This window comes from Cervus elaphus, chromosome 1 (assembly GCF_910594005.1).
Source record: "Cervus elaphus chromosome 1, mCerEla1.1, whole genome shotgun sequence".
NCBI lineage: Eukaryota > Metazoa > Chordata > Mammalia > Artiodactyla > Cervidae > Cervus > Cervus elaphus.
Window position 1 is genome coordinate 98,123,373 of NC_057815.1, and position 20,244 is coordinate 98,143,616.

The 20,244-nt window shown below is 45.4% G+C and overlaps 1 protein-coding gene across 1 annotated transcript; it reads right to left on the reverse strand.

Moving 5' to 3' along the window:
• Positions 1–1,794: 1,794 nt before the first annotated feature.
• CBLIF (cobalamin binding intrinsic factor) lies at positions 1,795–19,603 on the reverse strand. The gene is made up of 9 exons (XM_043914543.1): positions 19,435–19,603; positions 18,371–18,547; positions 17,351–17,464; positions 16,794–16,934; positions 14,667–14,848; positions 8,514–8,691; positions 6,754–6,955; positions 4,484–4,602; positions 1,795–2,026 (listed from the first exon to the last, which is right to left on the reverse strand). Exons 1-9 carry the CDS (start codon positions 19,511–19,513, stop codon positions 1,965–1,967), a joined length of 1,254 nt encoding a protein of 417 aa, XP_043770478.1. The 5' UTR covers positions 19,514–19,603; the 3' UTR covers positions 1,795–1,964.
• Between the last annotated feature and the right edge of the window lie 641 nt (positions 19,604–20,244).

A 20,244-nucleotide genomic window follows, 5' to 3' on the forward strand; every position in this document is an offset into this window, starting at 1 on the left:
TTGTGACCCCAGAGTCTGCCAGGTTTCTCTGTCCATGGAGTTTTCTAAGCAAAACACTGGAGTGGGTTGCCGTTTCCTACTCCAGGGGATCTTCCTGACCTAGGAACAAACTCGTAAAAAAACCACAATAAATTAAGTGTAGAAGAAATGTGCATGCACGCTAGGTTGTGTCAGGCGTGTCTGACTCTTTGCGACCCCATGGACTGTGGCCCACCAGGCTCTTCTGTCACGGGGCTCTCCAGGCAAGAATACTGGAGTGGGTGGACATTCCCTTCTCCAGGGGATCTTCCCGACCCAGAGATTGAACCCACGTCTCTTATGTCTCTGGCGTTGGCAGGCGGCTTTACCACCAGCGCCACCTGGGAAGCGCGTTTTCGCCACTTCCTGAGGGCTCCTTCCGTGACGGTGACGGTCCTGGCCTTTGTCCGGGATCCTGTGACTTCCCTTACAGCCGTGACGGGGTGGGGACCTGGGCCTGTGGGCCATGCTTCTCTCCTGGGGGCCAGACTGTTACCGGAGGGCAGGTTCTTGCTCTCAGATGCCAGCAGGGGTGGCCTGTGATGCGGCAGTTAAGCCTGTCCACGTCTGGGTTCAGTTCTAGGAAGTCTATTGAGGCTGCACATCTAAGGCTTATTCTCTAATTGTGCCAGCTGACTTTTTTAAAATTTATTTTTAAATTGAAGGATAATTGCTTTCCAGAATTGTGTTGGTTTCTGCCGAACATCAACGTGAATCAGCCATAGGTATACACCTGTCCCCTTCCTCTTGAACTGTCCCTCCCAACTCTCTCCGCATTCCACCCCCTAGGTTGTTACAGAACCAGGTTTGAGTTCCGGAGTCACACCCAGCTGAAGTTTTGATTCTTATGTATCTGTGTCCTCTTATGCTTTCCCCTTCCTATAAATTTCAAAATTGGGACTTTTGGGGGTCAAAGTTGAGTATACCTTAGGTCTTCTGATACACATTTTCATATTCTTCTTTAGAAAGTTTATACCAATATTGACTCCAACAAGCAGAGTTTAGAGTTTATTGTCTTAAATTTTTCTCCGAAAGATCTGTAACTACTCCAGTGTCCTGGCTTGGAGATTTCCATGGACTGTATAGCCCATGGGTGGGGTCGCAAAGAGTCAGACACGACTGAGCGACTTTCACTTTCACTTTTCGTGTGTGTGTGTGTGTGTGTGTGTGTGTGTGTGTGTGTGTGTGTATACATATATATACATACGTAGGATAGGGTGAGGTTATCAATACACACCTATATTTTACATCCAAAATATTATATGTATTATTTATGGAGCACAGCTACAGATATATGTCTACCTTTAATATATAAAATATTTCATATGCTAAATTTATATTAATATTAAATATAATTATGCATAAATATAAATTATATCAAATATATTTGAAATGTGATTTACCCAGAACAAATATTGGAAATGGAAGGGGAGAATTGTGATATAACATCGTTGATCTAGTTCTGAACCTTCTGGGAGTTTCGTATGGAATAATTTTTGTCACATGTATGGATGAATGTGTATGTGTCTATGTTTATAATAGGTGATTTGAAAAGGAGTACTTGGTATAAGATATAAAAAGTTTTTTTTTAAAGATTTCCTTTATAGAATAAAAGACTGTGTTGGTTAATCAATCAAAAAGAGATCAGAATGACCTTCCAATATATCAGCCAGGGGCCCCTTTTCCCTCACCCTCACCCTACATTTAAATGATGTCTGGCCATCATGGCCGTGAAAAATCAGACTTCTTTCATGGATCACAGACATTGAGACTCCGGCGATTTGCATCATTTATTTTACATTGTGGTTTCCATATTTTAACCAGTAATATGGTGGCATCGTAAATGCCCACTTTTTTTTTTTTTTTTTGCATAGATTTCAAATGATGTGAAAAACAATTCCAGCCATCCCTTGGGGACATTTGATAGAAGCTCAGTCCCGCTTCTCTTAGTACTGAGTGAAGTTGGCTGTGATGTGCTCGCGGTTGAAGGGTATGTAGTCAGCGACTCCTGGAAACAGGCAGAGAACCACCGGAAGTGACCGCGGTGCCCGCGGCCACGCCCGCCGCCCGCAGGATCCCCGGTTACATTGGCTGCCAGTGGGCCGCTGAGTCGCTTCAGTCCTGTCCAGCTCTTGGTGACCCCGTGGACTGTAGCCTGCCAGGCTCCTCTGTCATGGGGTTCTCCAGGCAAGAAGACTGGAGTGGGGTGCCATTTCCTTCTCCAGGGGACCTTCCCCACCCAGGGATGGAAACTGCGTCTCTTACCTCTCCTGCATTGGCAGGCGGGTTCTTTACCACTAGCGCCACCTGGGAAGCCCGTTAAATTTGTTAGGGGAACAAGATCTCCAGAGTTAACCAGTATGAAGGAAGCATGGAGTTGAGACTTCAAGGTCTTTTTTTTTCAGGCTCTCAGCTGCCATGTGGAGCAAATGTTTGGCCAAACCCCTTAGATTGTCCCAGACTCCTTCCCTCCTATATACAACTGGACTACTAGTATTTATGCTGAAGAATTATTTCCAGGATTAGAAATAATGACTGCCAGTGCCTAATACAGTACCTAACACATAATAAATGTGCAAGAAAGTTGTTACTATTAAAATGGCACATGTAAGCCAAATTTAGAGCATTCAAGTTGGGAATGCCTACATTTTGGAGGGTTTAAGAAGGGCAGTTGGTTGAGAATTTTTGTCTTTCTGGGCAGGGAACACAGACTATGACATAACTGATGATTAAGTTTGAAGTAGCCAGGCGTCAGAAAGCATGACAATTCCAGGCCCAAATCATTTTGGATCTCAGAGGACATTTTTCCCCCCAGAGAAGAAAAGTAACTAGCAGACAGGAGAATAAACCTGATTTAAGTTTCCAGGGCAATTAATGAGATGAAAACTGTAAGAGAATTGATAACAAGAGTGATACGCATTTTTGAACAAATACCATGCAAAAGGCAGTGAACTTACTCGTTTCAAATGTGTTATTTCTAATCCTCACAATAACCTAAAGGGCATTTTTATTTCCAGTTGGTAGCTGTGGGCACCGTGGCTCAGAGAAGAGCCATTATCTGCTTAGCGTAGCTAGAAAATAAGAAAGGGCTTTAGGAACTGCCTGTTGGTCCCGTGGCGAGGACTCAGTGCTCTTACTGCCAGGGCCCAGGTTTGATCCCTGGTCGGGGAACTAAAATCCCACAAGCTGGGCCATGTGGCTAAACAAGAGGAGGGGGTGTTTCAAACCAAGGCTTATGAGACTCTAAAATCTTTCTTTTATGCTTGGCTGCAATTCCACCAATTCTGACGGGCCAGATTTTGTTCAATTCATGACAGGTGCTAGGAAAGACATCTCTCTCGTTGTTATCTTGGATAACGAAGCATCTTGACAAAGCTCCAGTCCGACTCTGCTATGACTCTACTGACTTCACAACTGTGTGAAGGGATGGTCACATCTCTCTGTGAACATCTGGTTAACTTAACATCATCCTTAGACAAAGTAGACCAGTGCTCTTTAAGTTAGAGAATATTTTAGCGTTTGTGCAAACACTTTGGAGATAGTTAAGGTTTTTGCTGAGTCTGAGTTTCATTCTTCGAAATTTCTCCAAGCAAACATTCTTCTTTTTGGCAATTTTTAAAAACACTACTATGAAAGAAGGTGAAAAATGGACTTTGAGGGAAGCTGTGGACTTGATTCCTGCTCCATCACATACTATGTATATGCCTCGGGCAAGTCTCTTTTCTTTCTGAGACAGGTTTTTTTTTTGTTGTTGTTGTTTTTTCTGCTTAAAAGGACAGTCACTAATACCTACAGAGTTGATGTGAACAGGAAATAAAGTAACATCACGACATTGATAGCTGTTATTTTATCCCTCATTGATTTCCTCTGGCTGTGAGTTTGCTGTTCTCTTGTTTCACGCATATGTGTCTTTTAACCCTAAAGTGGCCATCTTCTTAGATAACACACTTTTTTGTTGTTTTTTTTGTTGGTTTTAAGTCTTTCTCACATCTGCTTTTTCTTTCTTTAGCTCTTATTACTTTAGGTCAATCCACTTTTCTTCACTGAATTTTTTTTTTTCCACTAGCTCAGAGTGATGTTAGAATTCTTGATTTTTTTTTTTCTGAGCCACACAGCATATGGGATCTTAGTTCACCGATCAGAGATCAAACTCTTGTCCCCTGTAGTGGAAGCGTGGAGTCTTAACTGTTGGACCACCAGAGATGTCCCAGGATTCTTGATTTTTTTAAAAAACATTTTAAAATAATTACTCATTTGTTCTATTTATTTATCTATCTAACACCACTGTATATTTATGATATAAGTGCATATGTACATACAAAGCTGCTATATATACAACTATTGTATATACACATACTCTCACAATTATTTATTGATTAAATAAATGAATGAATTAAATTTGGAAATGAAAGAATTTAGACTTCAAACAGTGGAAAAAGTGCCTACATTCCTTTTCTTCACTCACCTTCTATTAAAGGTGTTTTGCCACTCAGGAATTGCCAGTATGTCTTGTCATTAACATTTCCAGCGATATTGTTAATTGAAGAGACCTGAAGTCCCCAGGATGTCATGGTTGTTTCAAATCTGTGAGAATAATATCATACATGATTAATGCCTCACTCCAAGTCAGGCAATAAAAAAAGACGAAGGGCCAGAGACCTTCTAAATGCTTCAAAGATCAGAAAAAGATGTCTAAAAGAGAAAGTGAAAATGACTAATGAACAAATCATTTACTTCACTTGGAATTAAATAAAAATACAAATGGGTTTTAAAAAAACTTATCAATAAGCAAATTAAAAAATGTTAATGTTCAACAATGGGCAAAAAAATTAGGTGAGTGATGGAATATAAAATGCATATTTTTCAGTAGTTTTCAGTGACATGGAAAAATGCTTATGCAATAATATTAAGTGAAAATGTGGGGTACACATTGGATGAGAAATATTTATCTATTTCATGTATATATGAATCACAACTATTTGTAATACGCATGGACAAAATACCTGTAAAATTATAAAAACTATCAACAGTGATTATGTTCTGGATAGACTATGGATGCTTTGTTTTCTTCTTTACGCTTTTCCTCCTCAAAATTTATCCTATGTATATTTACTACAGTTTAATTAGAAAAATAAAATTCAGGCAAAATTAAAGCTAAGATTGGAGAGGAAGTAAAGTATATTCAGAAGATTGTTGGCAAATTAAGTATTCTAGAAATGTGATCTTTATCCCAACCTGTTCTACAGAAGTTGGAGAAGCTCTGAGCTGGTCTGCAGACCCGTGTACTTATTCTAACCCTGAGCCACTGCTCCCGCGTCACCCATTCGTCAATTCCTTGGCCTTTGTCAGTCTTTCTCCCGGACATCTCTCTGCAGAATTTGGATTATGTCATCTTTCCTTTGAAAGTAACTCATCTTTTTCTTTCCATGGCTTAGCATCTTCCCCTTCCCCCCTCTTACAGCTTAGCTTCTCCATATTTCCCTACTGTTCCCTCTTTTTGCAAACTACAAATATTCCCCAAAGCTTAAATTCTCCTTTTTATTTCATTTTTTTCCCCAATTGGGCAGTGGGAAGAACATGGGCTTTGGAATCAGTTAAATGTGGCTTCAGATCTCAACTCTACTAGTGACATGTTATGTGATCTTTAGAACATTACTTAACTGTGTTGGATATAAGTGGTTCTGTCTGTAAAATGGGAATAATTATATCTGTCTCAGGTTTTAGTGGAAGCATTGTATCTGCCACCTACTACACAGTCCTTAACTTCCATCATCGTCTCTGTTGGATGAGGACCCAGTCTCTTTTGCTTACCCTGCCCTCTTTTTCTAGGACTTCTTTCAGACCTCCAAAAGCTTCCTGATGATTCCACTTCAAACTCAGACAATCAAACATGTCTAAAGGGATTGTTTTTCTCTGAAGGACACTCTTTCTTACTGACACTCCCATCAACAGTTCTGAAGCTTCTTTCTCTTGCCCCTCCACGTCCAGTCCCTCACAAGCCCTGGGGCATCTTCCTTGGCATGAGTGCGTTTCTCCTAGATAAAGTCCTCCTCACTTTGTGTAACAGCTCTGTTTCTGTAGTCACGCCCCTGCTTTCCTTCTTGTCATTCATTCTCCAACCCAGTTAACATTTTGCAACACTTATCTTACTCAAAAACTTGCAATGCTTCACCACAGCGTGAAGTCCCATTTCCTTAGCCTGGGATTTCAGGCTGTCTACAGTATCACCCAGTCTATCCCTTCAGGCACCGTTCATTTAGTTCAGGCCTGTATTCTGTTCTCTAGTCAAGCTGGTTTATTCATTGACCCTAAATTCCTTGCTCAGTTCTGTCTCAAATGTTTTGTCCTTCTTTAAGAGTTCAAGGAATTTATACCCAAACTTGTTATCTCTGGGGTGATAAAATCCCCTCCTCTGGGAATACCATCCTTTCATATCTTCCTGTATGAGGCCTATTCTTTGAGGCGATCAAAAGCATTCCTCGACCCTTCTAATCCACTCTGTGCTCTCTCTCTGAATTCCTGTTTTGAAAACTCCATTATCTATTAAATCACTTGAGTGATTTAATTTTCATGAGGGCCTTGCTTCATTACTAGATCGCAGGCACCTCAAGGGGCTATTTGATAAAGATCTGTTACTTTATCAGAAGGGAAAAAAGCAGGAACATGAAGGAAGGAGAGAGAATGGGGATTCAGACTGAACTTGGAAGGAGCGGCAAGAGTCACTGGAGCGCTCACTTGAACTTGGGGTTCCGGCGCTGTGCTTCCTCCAGGACGACGAGCAGCACGGATCCTTTCTTCACGCTCACACTGATGGTCACGTTGAAGAGCAGCTCCACGCCCCTCAGCTGGTTACTTATGGTGTAGACGACAGTGATGTTGGAGGCTGAGGTGGGAACAGGGCTGGGAAAGTCGGATTGAGTTGGTTTCACCTCTTGATCTGTGAAGAGCACAGAGGCCAAACTCGTTAAAGACTATGGAGTTAGCAGTCTAGGTGCAGCATCTCTGTCTTTGGCAGAGCATCCCAGAAACATTTCAAGAAATGACAATGATTCTGTGTGCTTTGTGGAATGTTCTGAGAAACTGGTGTGATCTATGAAGCTGTTTACCTTTCTAGAGAAATGGTCACAGCCAAAGAACCGACAGCTCCCTTAACAATGAACATTTCTTTTGTTAAAAGAATTTTTAAACTGAAGGGGAGATTGTGACCCCTAAGTCACGTATTGTACATGACACTCCCTGTTCACTTGGGGCTTTTTGTTAACCTGAAGAATCTAGAAGCAAAGGTAATACGTTTCAGACCATTTAACAAAATACCTGGGTAACTAGTGTGGAATCCTAGGAAGGACTCTACGGCTACCTTGCTCAAGTTGGGAAATCTTTGGTAAGCAGCCTAAGGAGTTAGGTGAGTGTAGCTGAGTTTGGTACAATTGGGACTGGATTGCTTAATTGTGGTGTCTGTAGATTCTGTACTGAGCCTGACAAGGAGCTTGCTAATCACTGCTTGTACCAGGAAGTCCATGCAATGTAAGAAGAATCACATTTTATGTTAGTATGTCATTAGAAGGAAATGTATAACATCTCTGTGCCAGGTTCTCAGCCCATCCCTGTGGTGCGCTGTAAGCATATTCTTGCATCTCTAAGTCTTGACTGTAGAGTCAACTTCGCTCTTCCCCTAAGCCTCCCAGGCAAACTCATGATTGGTCAGACTTTCTTTGCTTTTGCAGTGTGAGACGCTTCTATTTCTACTCAATACTTCTTTCTTTTTAAAGATTTTTTTTGATGTGGACCATTGTTTAAAGTCTTTGCTGAATTTGTGACAATTTTGCTTTCATTTTGTTTTCTGGGTTTTTGGCTGTGAGGTGTGAAGGACAGGGAAGTCTGGCATGCTGCAGTCCATAGCATCACACAGAGTCGGACATGACTGAGCGAGTGAACACATATGGGGTCTTAGTCCCTTAATCAGGGATCAACCCTTCCCCTCCTTCATTGCAAGATGGAATCATAACCACTGGAGTGCCAGGAGGTCCCTACTTAATATTTATTTCACTCTTCCAAATACTGTAGTTTTTGTCTACACTTTATCTCCTGGCTTTGTAACGAGCAGATATGACAAGATCCTGCGTCATGCTTGTTGCACTTGTCAAATGAATGAATGAAGTCGTTAATTTGTTAGGACCATGGACCTCTCTCCACCGGCATCCCACAAAACACCTTACCTATAGTAGGTGCTCAAAAAACGTGTGCCGAATGAGGTGGACATGGGGCTGAATTCCAAGGGCAGGACAGCATGGCTGCGTGCTGGCACACAGCTCTGGGGGACCGGACGTCAGACGTGGCTCTGTCTGCCTGGAAGTCACGGGTATAAGAAGCCCTTATGCCACTTACGATTGGTCCACTTAGGTCCATCTGTCATTACATATACCACTGAGGTCCACCTGTCATTCCTGGCATAAGACGCCACCTTATAGGGAGAGAGAGATGTTCAGAGTCCTTACCAGGGCTGCAGGACACTTGGGGCACATCTAGGTAGGTCTTGCCTTTCAGTGAAGGGAGGATTTGGGCGATGGACATGGGGTTTTGGAATTTCCCCTCCTTGATCTCGTCCAGTATAGTATCCACCGTCTGCTGGCAATCCCACTCCTTGTTAGGTCTCTCAGGTGTCACGGAGAGAGCCTGGGGCCAGGGGGAAGAGACACACACACACGGATTAGGTATAGCCGAGAGTTGGCCTTTGTAAGTCCTGTGAGGGTTAGACTCCATCACTAACCTTTGTGATCAGCCAGAGGTTCCAGACAATGTCTGTCTCATTCACAGCTGTGTCCCCCCTGCTTAGTGCAGTGTCTGTCACATAGCAGCGCCTCAGTAAATATCTGAGCTACCCTTAGATGGAGCCTTCCCAGGTGACTCAGCGGTAAAAAAAAAATCTGCTTGCCTATGCAGGAGGGGTAGGAGACGCAGGTTCAATTCCTGGGTAGCGAAGATCCCTGGGAGGAGGAAATGGCAACCCACTCCAGCATCCTTGCCTGGAGAATCCCATGGACAGAGGAGCCTGGCGGGCTGTAGTCCACGCGGTCGCATTGAGCCGGACACGACTTCGGGACTGAACAACACTTAGATCCAGGGAGCGCTATCCGGGCGGTTGCATTTGCTCACAGTTCTTAGATGGAGAAGGGCGAGGAGAGCTGGCAAAGCAAGCCTCTGGGGAGCTCTCGTCTAGGACAACCTGGCCGTCTCACAGAGGTAGACCTCTTCACTCTCTGCTCCGCACACCCTTCGGGGGACTGGCCACTCATTTGATCACACAGGAGCGCCAGCCAGAGGTTCCGTAGCCCTGGCCTAGGCGGCGACGCAGGGGCAGGGCTAATCGCCGCGTGCGTCCTCTTGGTGGCGGGGATTGGCAGACGCACATGCCAATCAGAGTCCTTCCCTGACATACAGACCCCTGAGGGAGAAGCCTCTTCTCTTTCCCTTACGGGTTAGTAATCACTAAGGCGCTAGTGAAAGAGGAGAGTGAGAAAGCTGGCCTAAAACTCAGCGGTCAGAAAACTAAGATCATGGCATCCGGTCCCATCACTTCTTGGCAAATAGATGGGAAACAGTGGAAGCAGTGACAGACTTCACTTTTTTGGGCTCCAAAATCACTGCAGATGGTGACTGCAGCTATGAAATTAAAAGAGGCTTGCTCCCTGGAAGAAAAGTTATGACCAACCTAGACAGGCTATTGAAAAGCAGAGACATTACTTTGCCAACAAAAGTCCATCTAGTCAAAGCTATGGTTTTTCCAGTAGTCATATGTGGATGTGAAACTTGGACCATAAAGAAAGCTGAGCACTGAAGAATTGATGCTTTTGAGCTGTGGTGTTGGAGAAGACTCTTGAGAGTCCCTTGGACTGCAAGGAGATCCAACCAGTCCATCCTAAAGGAAATCAGTACTGGGTGTTCATTAGAAGGACTGATGCTGAAGCTGAAACTCCAATACTTTGGCCACCTGATTCGAAGAACTGACTTTTTGGAAAAGACCCTGATGCTGGGAAAGATTGAAGGCGGGAAGAGAACTGGTTGACAGAGGATGAGATGGTTGGATGGCATCACTGACTCAATGGACACGAATTTCAGTAAGCTCTGAGAGTTGGTGATGGACAGGGAGGCCTGGTGTGCTGCAGTCCATAGGGTCGCAAAGAGTTGGACATGACTGAGCGACTGAACTGAACTGAACTGAACTGAAGGCGCTAGTGACCATTTTTCTCAGACACTTTGAAGAAGCAGGAGAGAAGCAGAAAAATCATGACTGAGAGACGATGATAGACTGATCCCTGGTATTTTATTTGAGACCTTTATTCTGATTAATTCTGAAATCACCTGGAGTCTCTAGTTTATGTGAAATAGTAAATCTCAGTTTTTTTTTCTTAAGCAAAAACTGTTCGAGTTTCTGTTATCTGCATAATGAGTCTTTGATGAATATACCATGCAAGTCACTCTACTGAGTTTTCTATCTCATGGGTAAATTAGAAATCGTAGCTCCTGCCTTACCTTAGGGGTAGTCATTGGAGTTTCAGATGGGATACTGTGCAAAAGCATCTTTTTTAATTAAAAAAATTTTTTTTTGGCCAAGTCTCTTGGGATCTTAGTTCCCCAACCAGGGATGGGATCCGTGCCCCCTGCAGTGGAAACACAGAGTTTTAATGACACGCCTGTCGAGGAAGTCCCTGCGGCAGCATTTTTTAATGTATGATGTGGAAGCTGTCCTCCCATCTCCCTCTCTTTAGGGTTGTACTGATCACAGCCACCAGAGCGTGTTAATGGATTGGAGTTGCTGACGACTGATTCATGTGATGCTTCGAATGATAAATGGGAGATGCGAGAGGGGAGCCAGATGCGGTTGTGAGCTGGAGGCAACAGTGTCAGCAAACAGGCAGTTCTGACAGGCACTGTTGACCTCCGCAACCATGACAGTGGCTCTTCCCAGAGTCCGCTTTACTGGGCTCTTTGGTTAAAGGGCATCCATTAGGATTTCTCAGCAACCACGTTTTGTCCGCTAGCCACGTTCCTCTCCCAGATCCTGCTAAGTGATCTGTATCCCTTTGGGATAAAACATTACTAACAGCAACTCTCTAGAAAGGAGTGATGCATTAAGCAAAAAGGAAGGGGGCGGCAGAGGATGAGATGGTGAGACAGCATCACTGACTCAGTGGACATGAATTTGAACAAACCTGGGAAGATGGTGGAGGACAGAGGAGCCTGCTGGAGTGCACGGTGCTTCAGTCCATGGGCTTGCAGCGTCGGACACGACTCAGTGACAGAACAGCAACAACGATGCGTTCATTGTTAGAAGTCAATAGTAGCTTGGCAGGAGAAGTTTACCTCTCCAAGTTAAGTTCTTGCCAGAGGAAACTTGAAAGCATTGGCATGTTGATGGAAGAAAGAGCAGGGATTCAGGAACAGAGGGAAAGCCCCATGAGTGCCCCTGGGAAGCAATGTGAGTGGCCTAGGTCACTTGAAGGGCAATGATAGCAGGCAGAGGTAAGTGAAGGCTGCGGAGAAAGCTTAATTCACCTTATTCCCTTGGGAAAGACCTCAGTTATTAAAAGCCATGTTATGTCTGTGATTTTTTTTTTATACCTTTGCTATTATGGGGAAAATGAAATCCCAAGAAAGTCAATATTTTCCCAAGATGGTGGTCAATCTGGGATTCAAGCTCAAGTTGTTAGAGTCTTAGAAACTTTGATGCTGACGCTCCAATACTTTGGCCACCTGATGTGAAGAACTGACTCATTGGAAAAGACCCTGATGCTGGGAAAGACTGAAGGCAGGAGGAGAAGGGGATGACAGAGGATGAGATGGTTGGATGGCATCACTAATTCAAGTGGACATGAGTTTGAGCAAGCTCTGGGAGATGGTGATGGACAGGGAAGATTGGCGTGCTGCAGTCCATGGTGTTGGACACGACTGAGAGATTGAACAGCAACAGAAACACTTGGCTTTTGACACCAGAATATTTTAGATTAGAAAAAGTGTATATAGTAGATACCTGGTGATTTCAAACTTCAGATTGCCTGGGTAAGAAACCCTGGCATGCTGGAGTTAGGGAGAGGCTATGTAACTGACGAGAAATCCACCTGGCCTTTGATATTTGGATATGAATGAGGCCCTGCCTTTTTCCAAGCGAAACTTTTAATTCTCAGGTACAGCTTATCACAGTGTACCTTGCAGAATTGACAAACTAAATTAACAAAAGCAAACACTTCTCTCTCTGGCGCTAAAGAGAGCAAGGTTATTTTAAGTGAGTCATGAAAAAAACACCATGAATTTCTTCCAGACTTCCTTTGTCCCACTACAAAGCTTTCTAGACCAGAGCCCTGGGAATGCTCCTGTGTGATTCAGCCAGTAAAATGGTGTTTTGTTCTCTGGCAAAATTCCACTGACTGAAACATAATATAGAAACTGATTTTATTTTCACTAGTTGGTTCCATGGCACATTGGGGATTTTGTATCCACTCTTATGTGTAACATGAACAGATTTCTAGTCTACTTATGGCCTTTGCTGATTTTTTAATCTTAATTTTAAAAATATTTTAAAAATTGAGATATAATTGACATGTAACATTATATTTGTTTCAGGTGTACTGTATGTTTTATGTTTGTATATACTGTCAAATGGTTGCAATATAGTCTAGCCATCCATTGCCACACATAGTTCCGCTGTGTTTATACTGTGATGAAAACTTAAGATTTGCTCTCTTAGTAACTTTTAAATATATCATATAGTATTATTAACTATAGTCACCATGCTATACATTGCATTGCTAATTTAATATACAGAATACCAAACCATTCTATACATCCTCCTGCACTAATCCAGAACTAAATTAGATTTAGGGTTGGCATCATAACACCATGATTCTGTTTCTTTATTTTTTATTGATGTATAGTTGATTTATGGGCTTTCCAGATGGCTCAGCTGGTAAAGAATCTGCCTGCAATGTGGGAGACCTGGGTTCGATCCCTGGGTTGGGAAGATCCCCTGGAGAAGGGAATGGTTACCCATTCTAGTATTCTGGCCTGGAGAATTTCATGGATTGTATAATATTATTTTAGTTTCAGGCATATAGGATAGTGCTTCAGTATTGTTGCAGGTTATACTCCATGATAGGTTATTACAAGATAATGGCTATAAAGCCCTGTGCTACATAGCATACCCTCGTTGTTGATCCATTTTATACCTAGTAGTTTGTATCTGTTCACCCCATGCCCCTAGTTCGTCCTTCCACTTCTCACTCCCTTTTGGTAACCACAAGTTTGTTTTCTATATCTACGAGAATGTTTCTGTTTTGCATATACATTCATTGTATTATTTTTTAGATTCTACATGTAAGTGATATCATATAGCATTTGTCTTTTTCTGCCTGTTTTATTTCACTAAGCATAATATTATGATTCTCTAGTTCTTGGGCATTCCATGTTGGCAAGGTCATAATGTAGTTTTTCTATTACTCCTGTAGGGCTCAGAAGGTAGAGAGTCTGCCTGCAATTCGGGAGAACCGGATTCGATCCCTGGGTTGGGAAGATCCCCTGGAGAAGGAAATGGCTTCCTACTCCAGTATTCTGTCCTGGAAAATCCCATGGACCGAGGAGCCTGGCAGGCTACAGTCCACGGGGTCACAAAGAGTCGGACACGACTGAGCGACTTCACTTCACAGGGCATTTTGAGATGATTTGGCTGCAGATAACCCTTTAATTTCTGATTCTAGTTGGTTCTCTCTCTCCCTATTTTATTGGTGTGTTTTCCATAGGAGGCTGCTGCCCTAATCAACGGAGGGAGAGGTGTGTGTGTGTGTGGTTGTATTTGGAGCTATATCAAGCAGCATCTCACAGCATCTGAGCCTGAGACTCTACCCCAGGGGAACGCTGCACAGAGTCTAAACTGGATGGCCATACACATCTGGTGTTGCCGTGTAGTAGGGATCTTTGTGAGGTTGAAATGACATCGACAGAGTAAAACAGCTTGACAAAAATTAGTTGTCTAGGCAGCTTTGGCTTACTTTCATTAATCATTTTGAATATGATCCCACTTTTTTTTGGATCAAGATATAAGGCTGATAAAAGAACATTTGATTGGCAAGATGAAGTCAGAAAAGTCAATGTTATTTGAGGACTTACTCTAATAGCCTTATTTTTTTTTTAATAGACCAAACTGTCGTGCTAAGTCACTTCAATTGTGTCCAAGACTCTTTGCCACCCCATGGACTGTAGCCTGCCAGGCTCCTCTGTCCATGAGATTCTCCAGGCAAGAATACTGGAGTGGGTTGCCATGCCCTCCTCCAGGGGATCTTCCCAACCCAGGGATCGAACCTGGGTCTCCTATGTCTCCTGCATTAGCAGGTGGGTTCTTTACCACTAGGGCCACGTGGGAATTTTTATGAACAAACTGATCATTATTAATAGCAAACAAATACATTTCTTGGATTTATTATTTTTCCCCAAGGAAACAAAGAGTTCATGTTTATTTGTTTTTATACTTTACCGGTGAAGTTAGGGGAATTAAGGCTTACCTGCATTTTTTTTTTTTTTTTTTTGCCAGGCTGTGCAGCATGTGGGGTCTATTTTCCCGACCAGGGATTGAACCTGCGTCTCCTGCAGCATGCGTTTACCTGCATGGCAAGGCCAGTGCTGTAGATGTCTCCGATGATGCCGTTGTCTCGGATCCTCGTGCTGATATCCTCCACGATCTTCTTTAGTGACTGAGCGAACAGGGCGCGGTACCCTTCCTCCGAACCTATGGGGATCCTGTTGTACATACAGGTCAGAGCCAAGGTCGCCACTGCTCCCGCGTCTGTGAATCAGAGCAGAGGGTAAGACCACCACCCCCTCCACAATAGGAACAACCCACGTTTTACTGTTGGATTGCTGCGTTCAATGGGGGCTTTCCTAGTGGCTCAGTTGGTAAAGAATCTGCAGTGCAGGAGACCCGGGCTTGGTCCCCAGGTCAGGAAGATCCCCTGGAGAAGGAAATGGCAACCCAGTCTGGCACTCTTGCTGGAGAATTCCACGGACAGAGGAGGGGGACAGGCTGCAGTCCATGGAATCGCAAAGTCGGACACGACTGTGGGGCTGACTTCACTTTTTCACTTTACTGTGTTCAGTAACCTCCCTGACCCTTCAGGACAGCCTGTGAGATAGGACCTCTGATGGTCTCCATTCCAAGGATGAGCATGAAGACTCAGAGAGGTTGGGGAACCCCCCAGGGGCCTCACAGCTAGTAAGGAGCAAAGGACCTGAGAGCCGCTCCGCACGACGCCAAGGCTCACGCCTGGAATGAAAGTTGACTGGTAGCATTTTCAACCCTGCTTCCCATGTCCCAGCATTTATCTTCCAAAAAGTCAGTGCTTGGTGGAGTCCCAGCCGTCGTCACTTCTCAGTGAAGCCTCCTCTGTCATCCCACCCAACAGGCGCGGTCTCTTTTCTGAACTCCTTCAGCATTCGTTGCTTGTACCTGTTTTTCCCTCTCGGCCCTCTCTCCTGTTGCTCTCGGATGAGGGGGGCTGGTGGGGCCTGCCTCCTCCAGGGTACCTGATACAGGGGTCCTTGGCAGTGAACTCTTGGATGAAGGGGAAGGGGGGGCCTGCCTCCTCCGGGGTACCCGGTTACAGGGGTCCTCATCCCTTTCCTTCTTACTACGTGTGAACTAAATGGGCAAACTCTGGTACAGTGAGACGGGAACAAACCAGAGACTCGCCAGATGGCATTTTCTTCCCTCACTAACCTTTTCCTCCCCACCCTAATCTCCACCCCAAAGTTGCATCATCTCACTAAGGATGACAGTGTTGGCCGAGAAGTCCCAATTTCCTGAACTGGCAGAGATGCCCCAGTCATGGGAAAGTCCCTGATGAGAAACAGAGGCCAGTCTGTGTCTGACCCACAGGGAAGATACTTGAGCAAACCTCGACCTGAGTGTTGGTCTAACAGAGGCTGGAATGAGAGAGGCCGCTGAAGCTGCCTATCATGCGTGAGGGGTGAAAACATGAGCTGATCCTATTGCTTAGACAGTGGTGGAGGAGAAAAGATGACCACAGATGAGGGACCTCACAGAGGGCATCGTGCCGAGAAGGGGTCATTATGTGTGACAGGGTGGCGGAGAGAGTCTCCGTTCATAGGCAGCCTTGCAGGATGCAGGAATAAGAAGGTTCCAGGGCACCCTTGAAGGAGAGCGCCATGGCTTTAAGGTTCAGAGAGGAGCTGTTTAATATAAAGAGAATGTTTGGACATTGTAAGGAGAAGCCCTGAGAAGAACAGAGTGTGGACGCATCAGTTCAGTTCAGTTCAGTCTCTCAGTCGTGTCCGACTCTTTGCAACCCCATGAACCACAGCACGCCAGGCCTCCCTGTCCATCACCAACTCCTGGAGTTCAGTAGGGTTTAAAGGGGAGGCTCAGGGTGGGGCTGAGTCTAGACGTTGGTTTAATAATTTAACTGCTGTTTGGGAACGACTCCTGACTTGGATGACACACTTATTGGTTCCCATGGAGATTCTGTAACTGCCAGACACGTCGAGTTTTGCCCTGGTTTTCTGTTTTCCTTTCTCTGTTCGTGTGTGCCTTGTGTTTCGTTTATCCCTCACACGCCCACCAAGTGTTTGCCCAGCATCTCTCACCTGCGGACATCTTCCTGGTCCTCCCCTCCTCCCCCGTGGAAAGCCCCCGCCCCACAGCACCCCCAGCTCTACCCTTCAGTGACCTTGGTGTTCCAAGCTCAGGGCAGCGTTAAAAACCGGCCACTTACCCACGTCAAAGGGAGACGAGCTGGCCAGCAGGACCTTGGCGAAGCGGGCTGCTATGGGTAAGGCTGTCTCTGGGTTGTTCTGGCACAGAGCCAGGATGGCCAAACTGGGCCCATAGAAGGTGGAAGCATAGGAATCGAGGCCTTGAGAGGAGACAGGAGCCTGCGTAAGACTAACGTTCACCACAAGGAAGGTGTTTGTGAAAAAGGAAAAGCCAGACCTTTGAAATGGACATGGCTAGAAATCCTGTCCAAAAAGGAAGATACTGTATCGGCAAGAGATAACTTCCTGTGTCTCAGACCAAGAATGGCAGCTGGCAGGGGCGCGGAATAAAAGGGAGGCTGCTGTCTTCAGGTGAAGGCATGCAGTCATGTCCTCCCGGGAGGGTGGTCTTTCTAGTTCGTTGGACCGGAAGTGGAGACCTCACGTGGGGATTATCAGAGTGTCCCTGAGTGGAGGAACACCAGTCTCTTCCCTCCATGTCCACCCTTCCGTCTTCTCTTTACAGAAATTCTCAGGAAGGGCCTCACTCCCCGCCCCCCTTCTGATGAGGTCTTACTGGAAGGTGTCCAGTCCTCCATTTGTGTCCACAGAGTCGATATTTTGTCCCCAGGGTCTCGGCAGGAGGAGATGAGGGCCATGATGGTGAGGGCGAGCTGACCAGTGGTCAGACCTGTGGAGGAGAGAAAACCGTTAAACAAAGGCATTCCCAGAGGAGAGAGCTCCAGCGGCCAGGCCTGTGGAGGAGAGAACACTGGTAAACAAAGGCATTCCCAGAGGAGAGTGCTCCAGTGGTCAGGCTGAGCTCTCTGCTTCTTTCCAGATAATTTTCATTTTTTCAAAAATAATGTGATCAGATAGTTTTTTTGACCTTTCTTAAGGAAAGAGGTGGGGGAAAACACTGCAGGAATGTTCAACCTGGTGACCTCTATGTGGTTTGACCACCTCATTCGGATTTCCTAGAAAGGCAGCAAGAATACCCCTGCAAATTCACATGGAAACATGTCTAGTTACAAGACACTTTTAACTCTACTCGTTTCTCTAACTTGGACCTCAAGGCAACTCCTGTGAGGTAGGCAGAACAGAGATTTTATTGCTTTTGTTATTACTGCTGTTCGTGTTTATTTTTTCAGTCATGCCATATGGAATATGGGGTCTTAGTTTCTCCCCCAACCAGGGATTGAACTTGCGTCACCTTACATTGGAAGTGTGGAGTCTTAACCACTGGACCATCAAAGAAATCCTGCTACTAGTGTTATTGCTATTCGAATGACCAGCATTTTGTAAATGACAGAGGTGAGGTTGACAGGAATCTGTGACCACTTCAAGAGCACAGAGTTAATAAGTGGCAGAGTCAGACGTGGAAGCCTGCTCATTTATGTTTAATCTAGAGCTCTTTCTGCTTTACTGCCCTCCTATGTGAGTGCCCGGACTCGAGGTTCCGCCCTTCCAGGGATGCAGGGAAAGGTGTTTGGGTGATTCAAGCCCCATCACAGGTAGCGTTGGGGTGGAGGGACTTGGGGAGGGGGGTCTGGGAGTGGAGATTCAGGGAGCCCGCTAAGGGGCTCTGGTTTCTCACCGGCTGTGTCACTGGCCATGAGATCGAAAGTCAGGAGCTTCTGGGCTTCCAAGTTGTAGGCTCCAGCCAGGTTCATGGCAATCAGGATGCTGGGGTTTGGGAAGGTGGAGTTGATCACCGAGTCCTCCATGATCACTTGGATGCCATTGACCCAGGGCTGCTTTGCTGAGGGAACAGCTGCAAAGGGCAAAGCCATTTACTAAACCCCTCATCCTCACTGTCTCTTCTCAGAAATGTTTTCTGCATCACTTAGGAGAAAGCATCTCTTAGTATCCTTGGGGATGCCCCCATTAGGGGTGATTATTAAAGAGAAATGGAGAAAACGCTGAGGTTTCCTTTTGAGGCCAGTCAGTCCCTGCATGCATGGTCAGGTGCTTCAGTCATGTCTGACTCTTATGACCCCATGGCCTGTAGCCTGCCAGGCTCCTCTGTCCATGGGATTGTCCAGGCAAGGATACTGGAGTGGGCTGCCATGTCCTCCTCCAGGAGATCTTCCCAACCCAGGAATTGAACCTGTGTTTCCTGCATTGCAGGCAGATTCTGAGCCCCTGGGAAACCCCAGTTAGTCCCTACATCTTTCCAAAGAACTGTGATCTTTAAGAAAGTGATTTTTTTACTTAGCAGCATCAAATGCTATGGCTCACAGACATTTCATCTATTTCTAGCATGTTCCCAGAAATCACTGATTTCCTTGCATCCCTCTTTTTCTCACTTTTACATGAGATATAAGAAGGATCTGGGCTCTGACCTATCCTCAGCAGGTACCCAACATTCTCACTGCTAGTGGCACATGGTCAGAATAGTCACTGAGGGTCTCCCCCCGAATCATCAACCATCATTCCTGCAATTTCTCTTAATGTAAAATGCAGAGACTTGCCTCTCAAAGAACTCATGCCATTAAGTCAGGAGAGATGAACCATACACACTCACACCCTGTAGTGGAACTCCTGTCACGATTGCTACTTTCAGGCACTCTCTCATCATTAGATGTCAGTGTCTGAGGTTTCTGCCTGTCCCCAGGGTAACCGCTTCCTTGACCTCCTTGGAAAAAATGCCCTACTCACAGCATGAGCTTTGGGTCTGGGTGCTGGTCCTTGTCACAGCCCAGAGAAGGGTCAGGAGCTGGAGGGCAGCCCGGGCCATCCCACTGTCTCCTGGTGTGTCCACGTCTCCTGTTCCCAAGCCCAGTGTAGGCAGGTTTCGCGTTTCTCTACTTCCCCTTATGTATGCTGCTCTTTGTAAAGCAGTCTGCCTGCCTCCCCATCCCAGCCACTCCCAACCGCTGATGCTGATTTCCATTTGCTTACGTAAGCTTAGCTACTTCAGACCTTCCAGGGTGTCTGAAGGTCATGTCTAGGCAGCACGGTCATAGGAGTCACTCGGGACTTAGTATGCGATGAAGGCCAAGTGTCCTTTACTAAAGTCCCGGGAGGCTGGCTAATGGGTGAGTCTTTAGGGGACTTTCTCCTAAGCCTTTTCATGCCCAGAAACCTCTTGGCTATTTATGGGCAACCACTTCATTGAAGTTGGGGTGATTCCTAAGGCCCCACCTCACTTACAGTTCATGGGGTTCTCGTGGCAAGAACACTGGAGTGGTTTGCCATTCCCTCCTCCAGTGGACCGCATTCTGTCAGAACTCTCCTCTGTGACCCGTCCGTCTTGGGTGGCCCTGCACGGCATGGCTTCATTGAGTTATGCAAGCCCCTTCGTCACAAGGAGGCAGTAATCCATGAAGGGGAAACATGGGCAAGCCCCGGGAGATGGTGATGGAATCTGTGAAGGGGAAACATGGGCAAGCCCTGGGAGATGGTGATGGACAGGGAGGCCTGGTGTGCTGCAGTCCATGGGGTTGCAAAGAGTCAGACATGACTTGG

Coding starts and splice junctions, on each gene's coding strand:
- CBLIF (XM_043914543.1), bottom strand. CDS start 19,513: ATGGCCCGGGCTGCCCTCCAGCTCCTGACCCTTCTCTGGGCTGTGACA. Junction 14,849..16,793: donor CTCGTCTCCCTTTGACGTGG/GTAAGTGGCCGG, acceptor TCTGATTCACAG/ACGCGGGAGCAGTGGCGACC. Junction 8,692..14,666: donor GCACTGGCCTTGCCATGCAG/GTAAACGCATGC, acceptor CCCTGGCCCCAG/GCTCTCTCCGTGACACCTGA.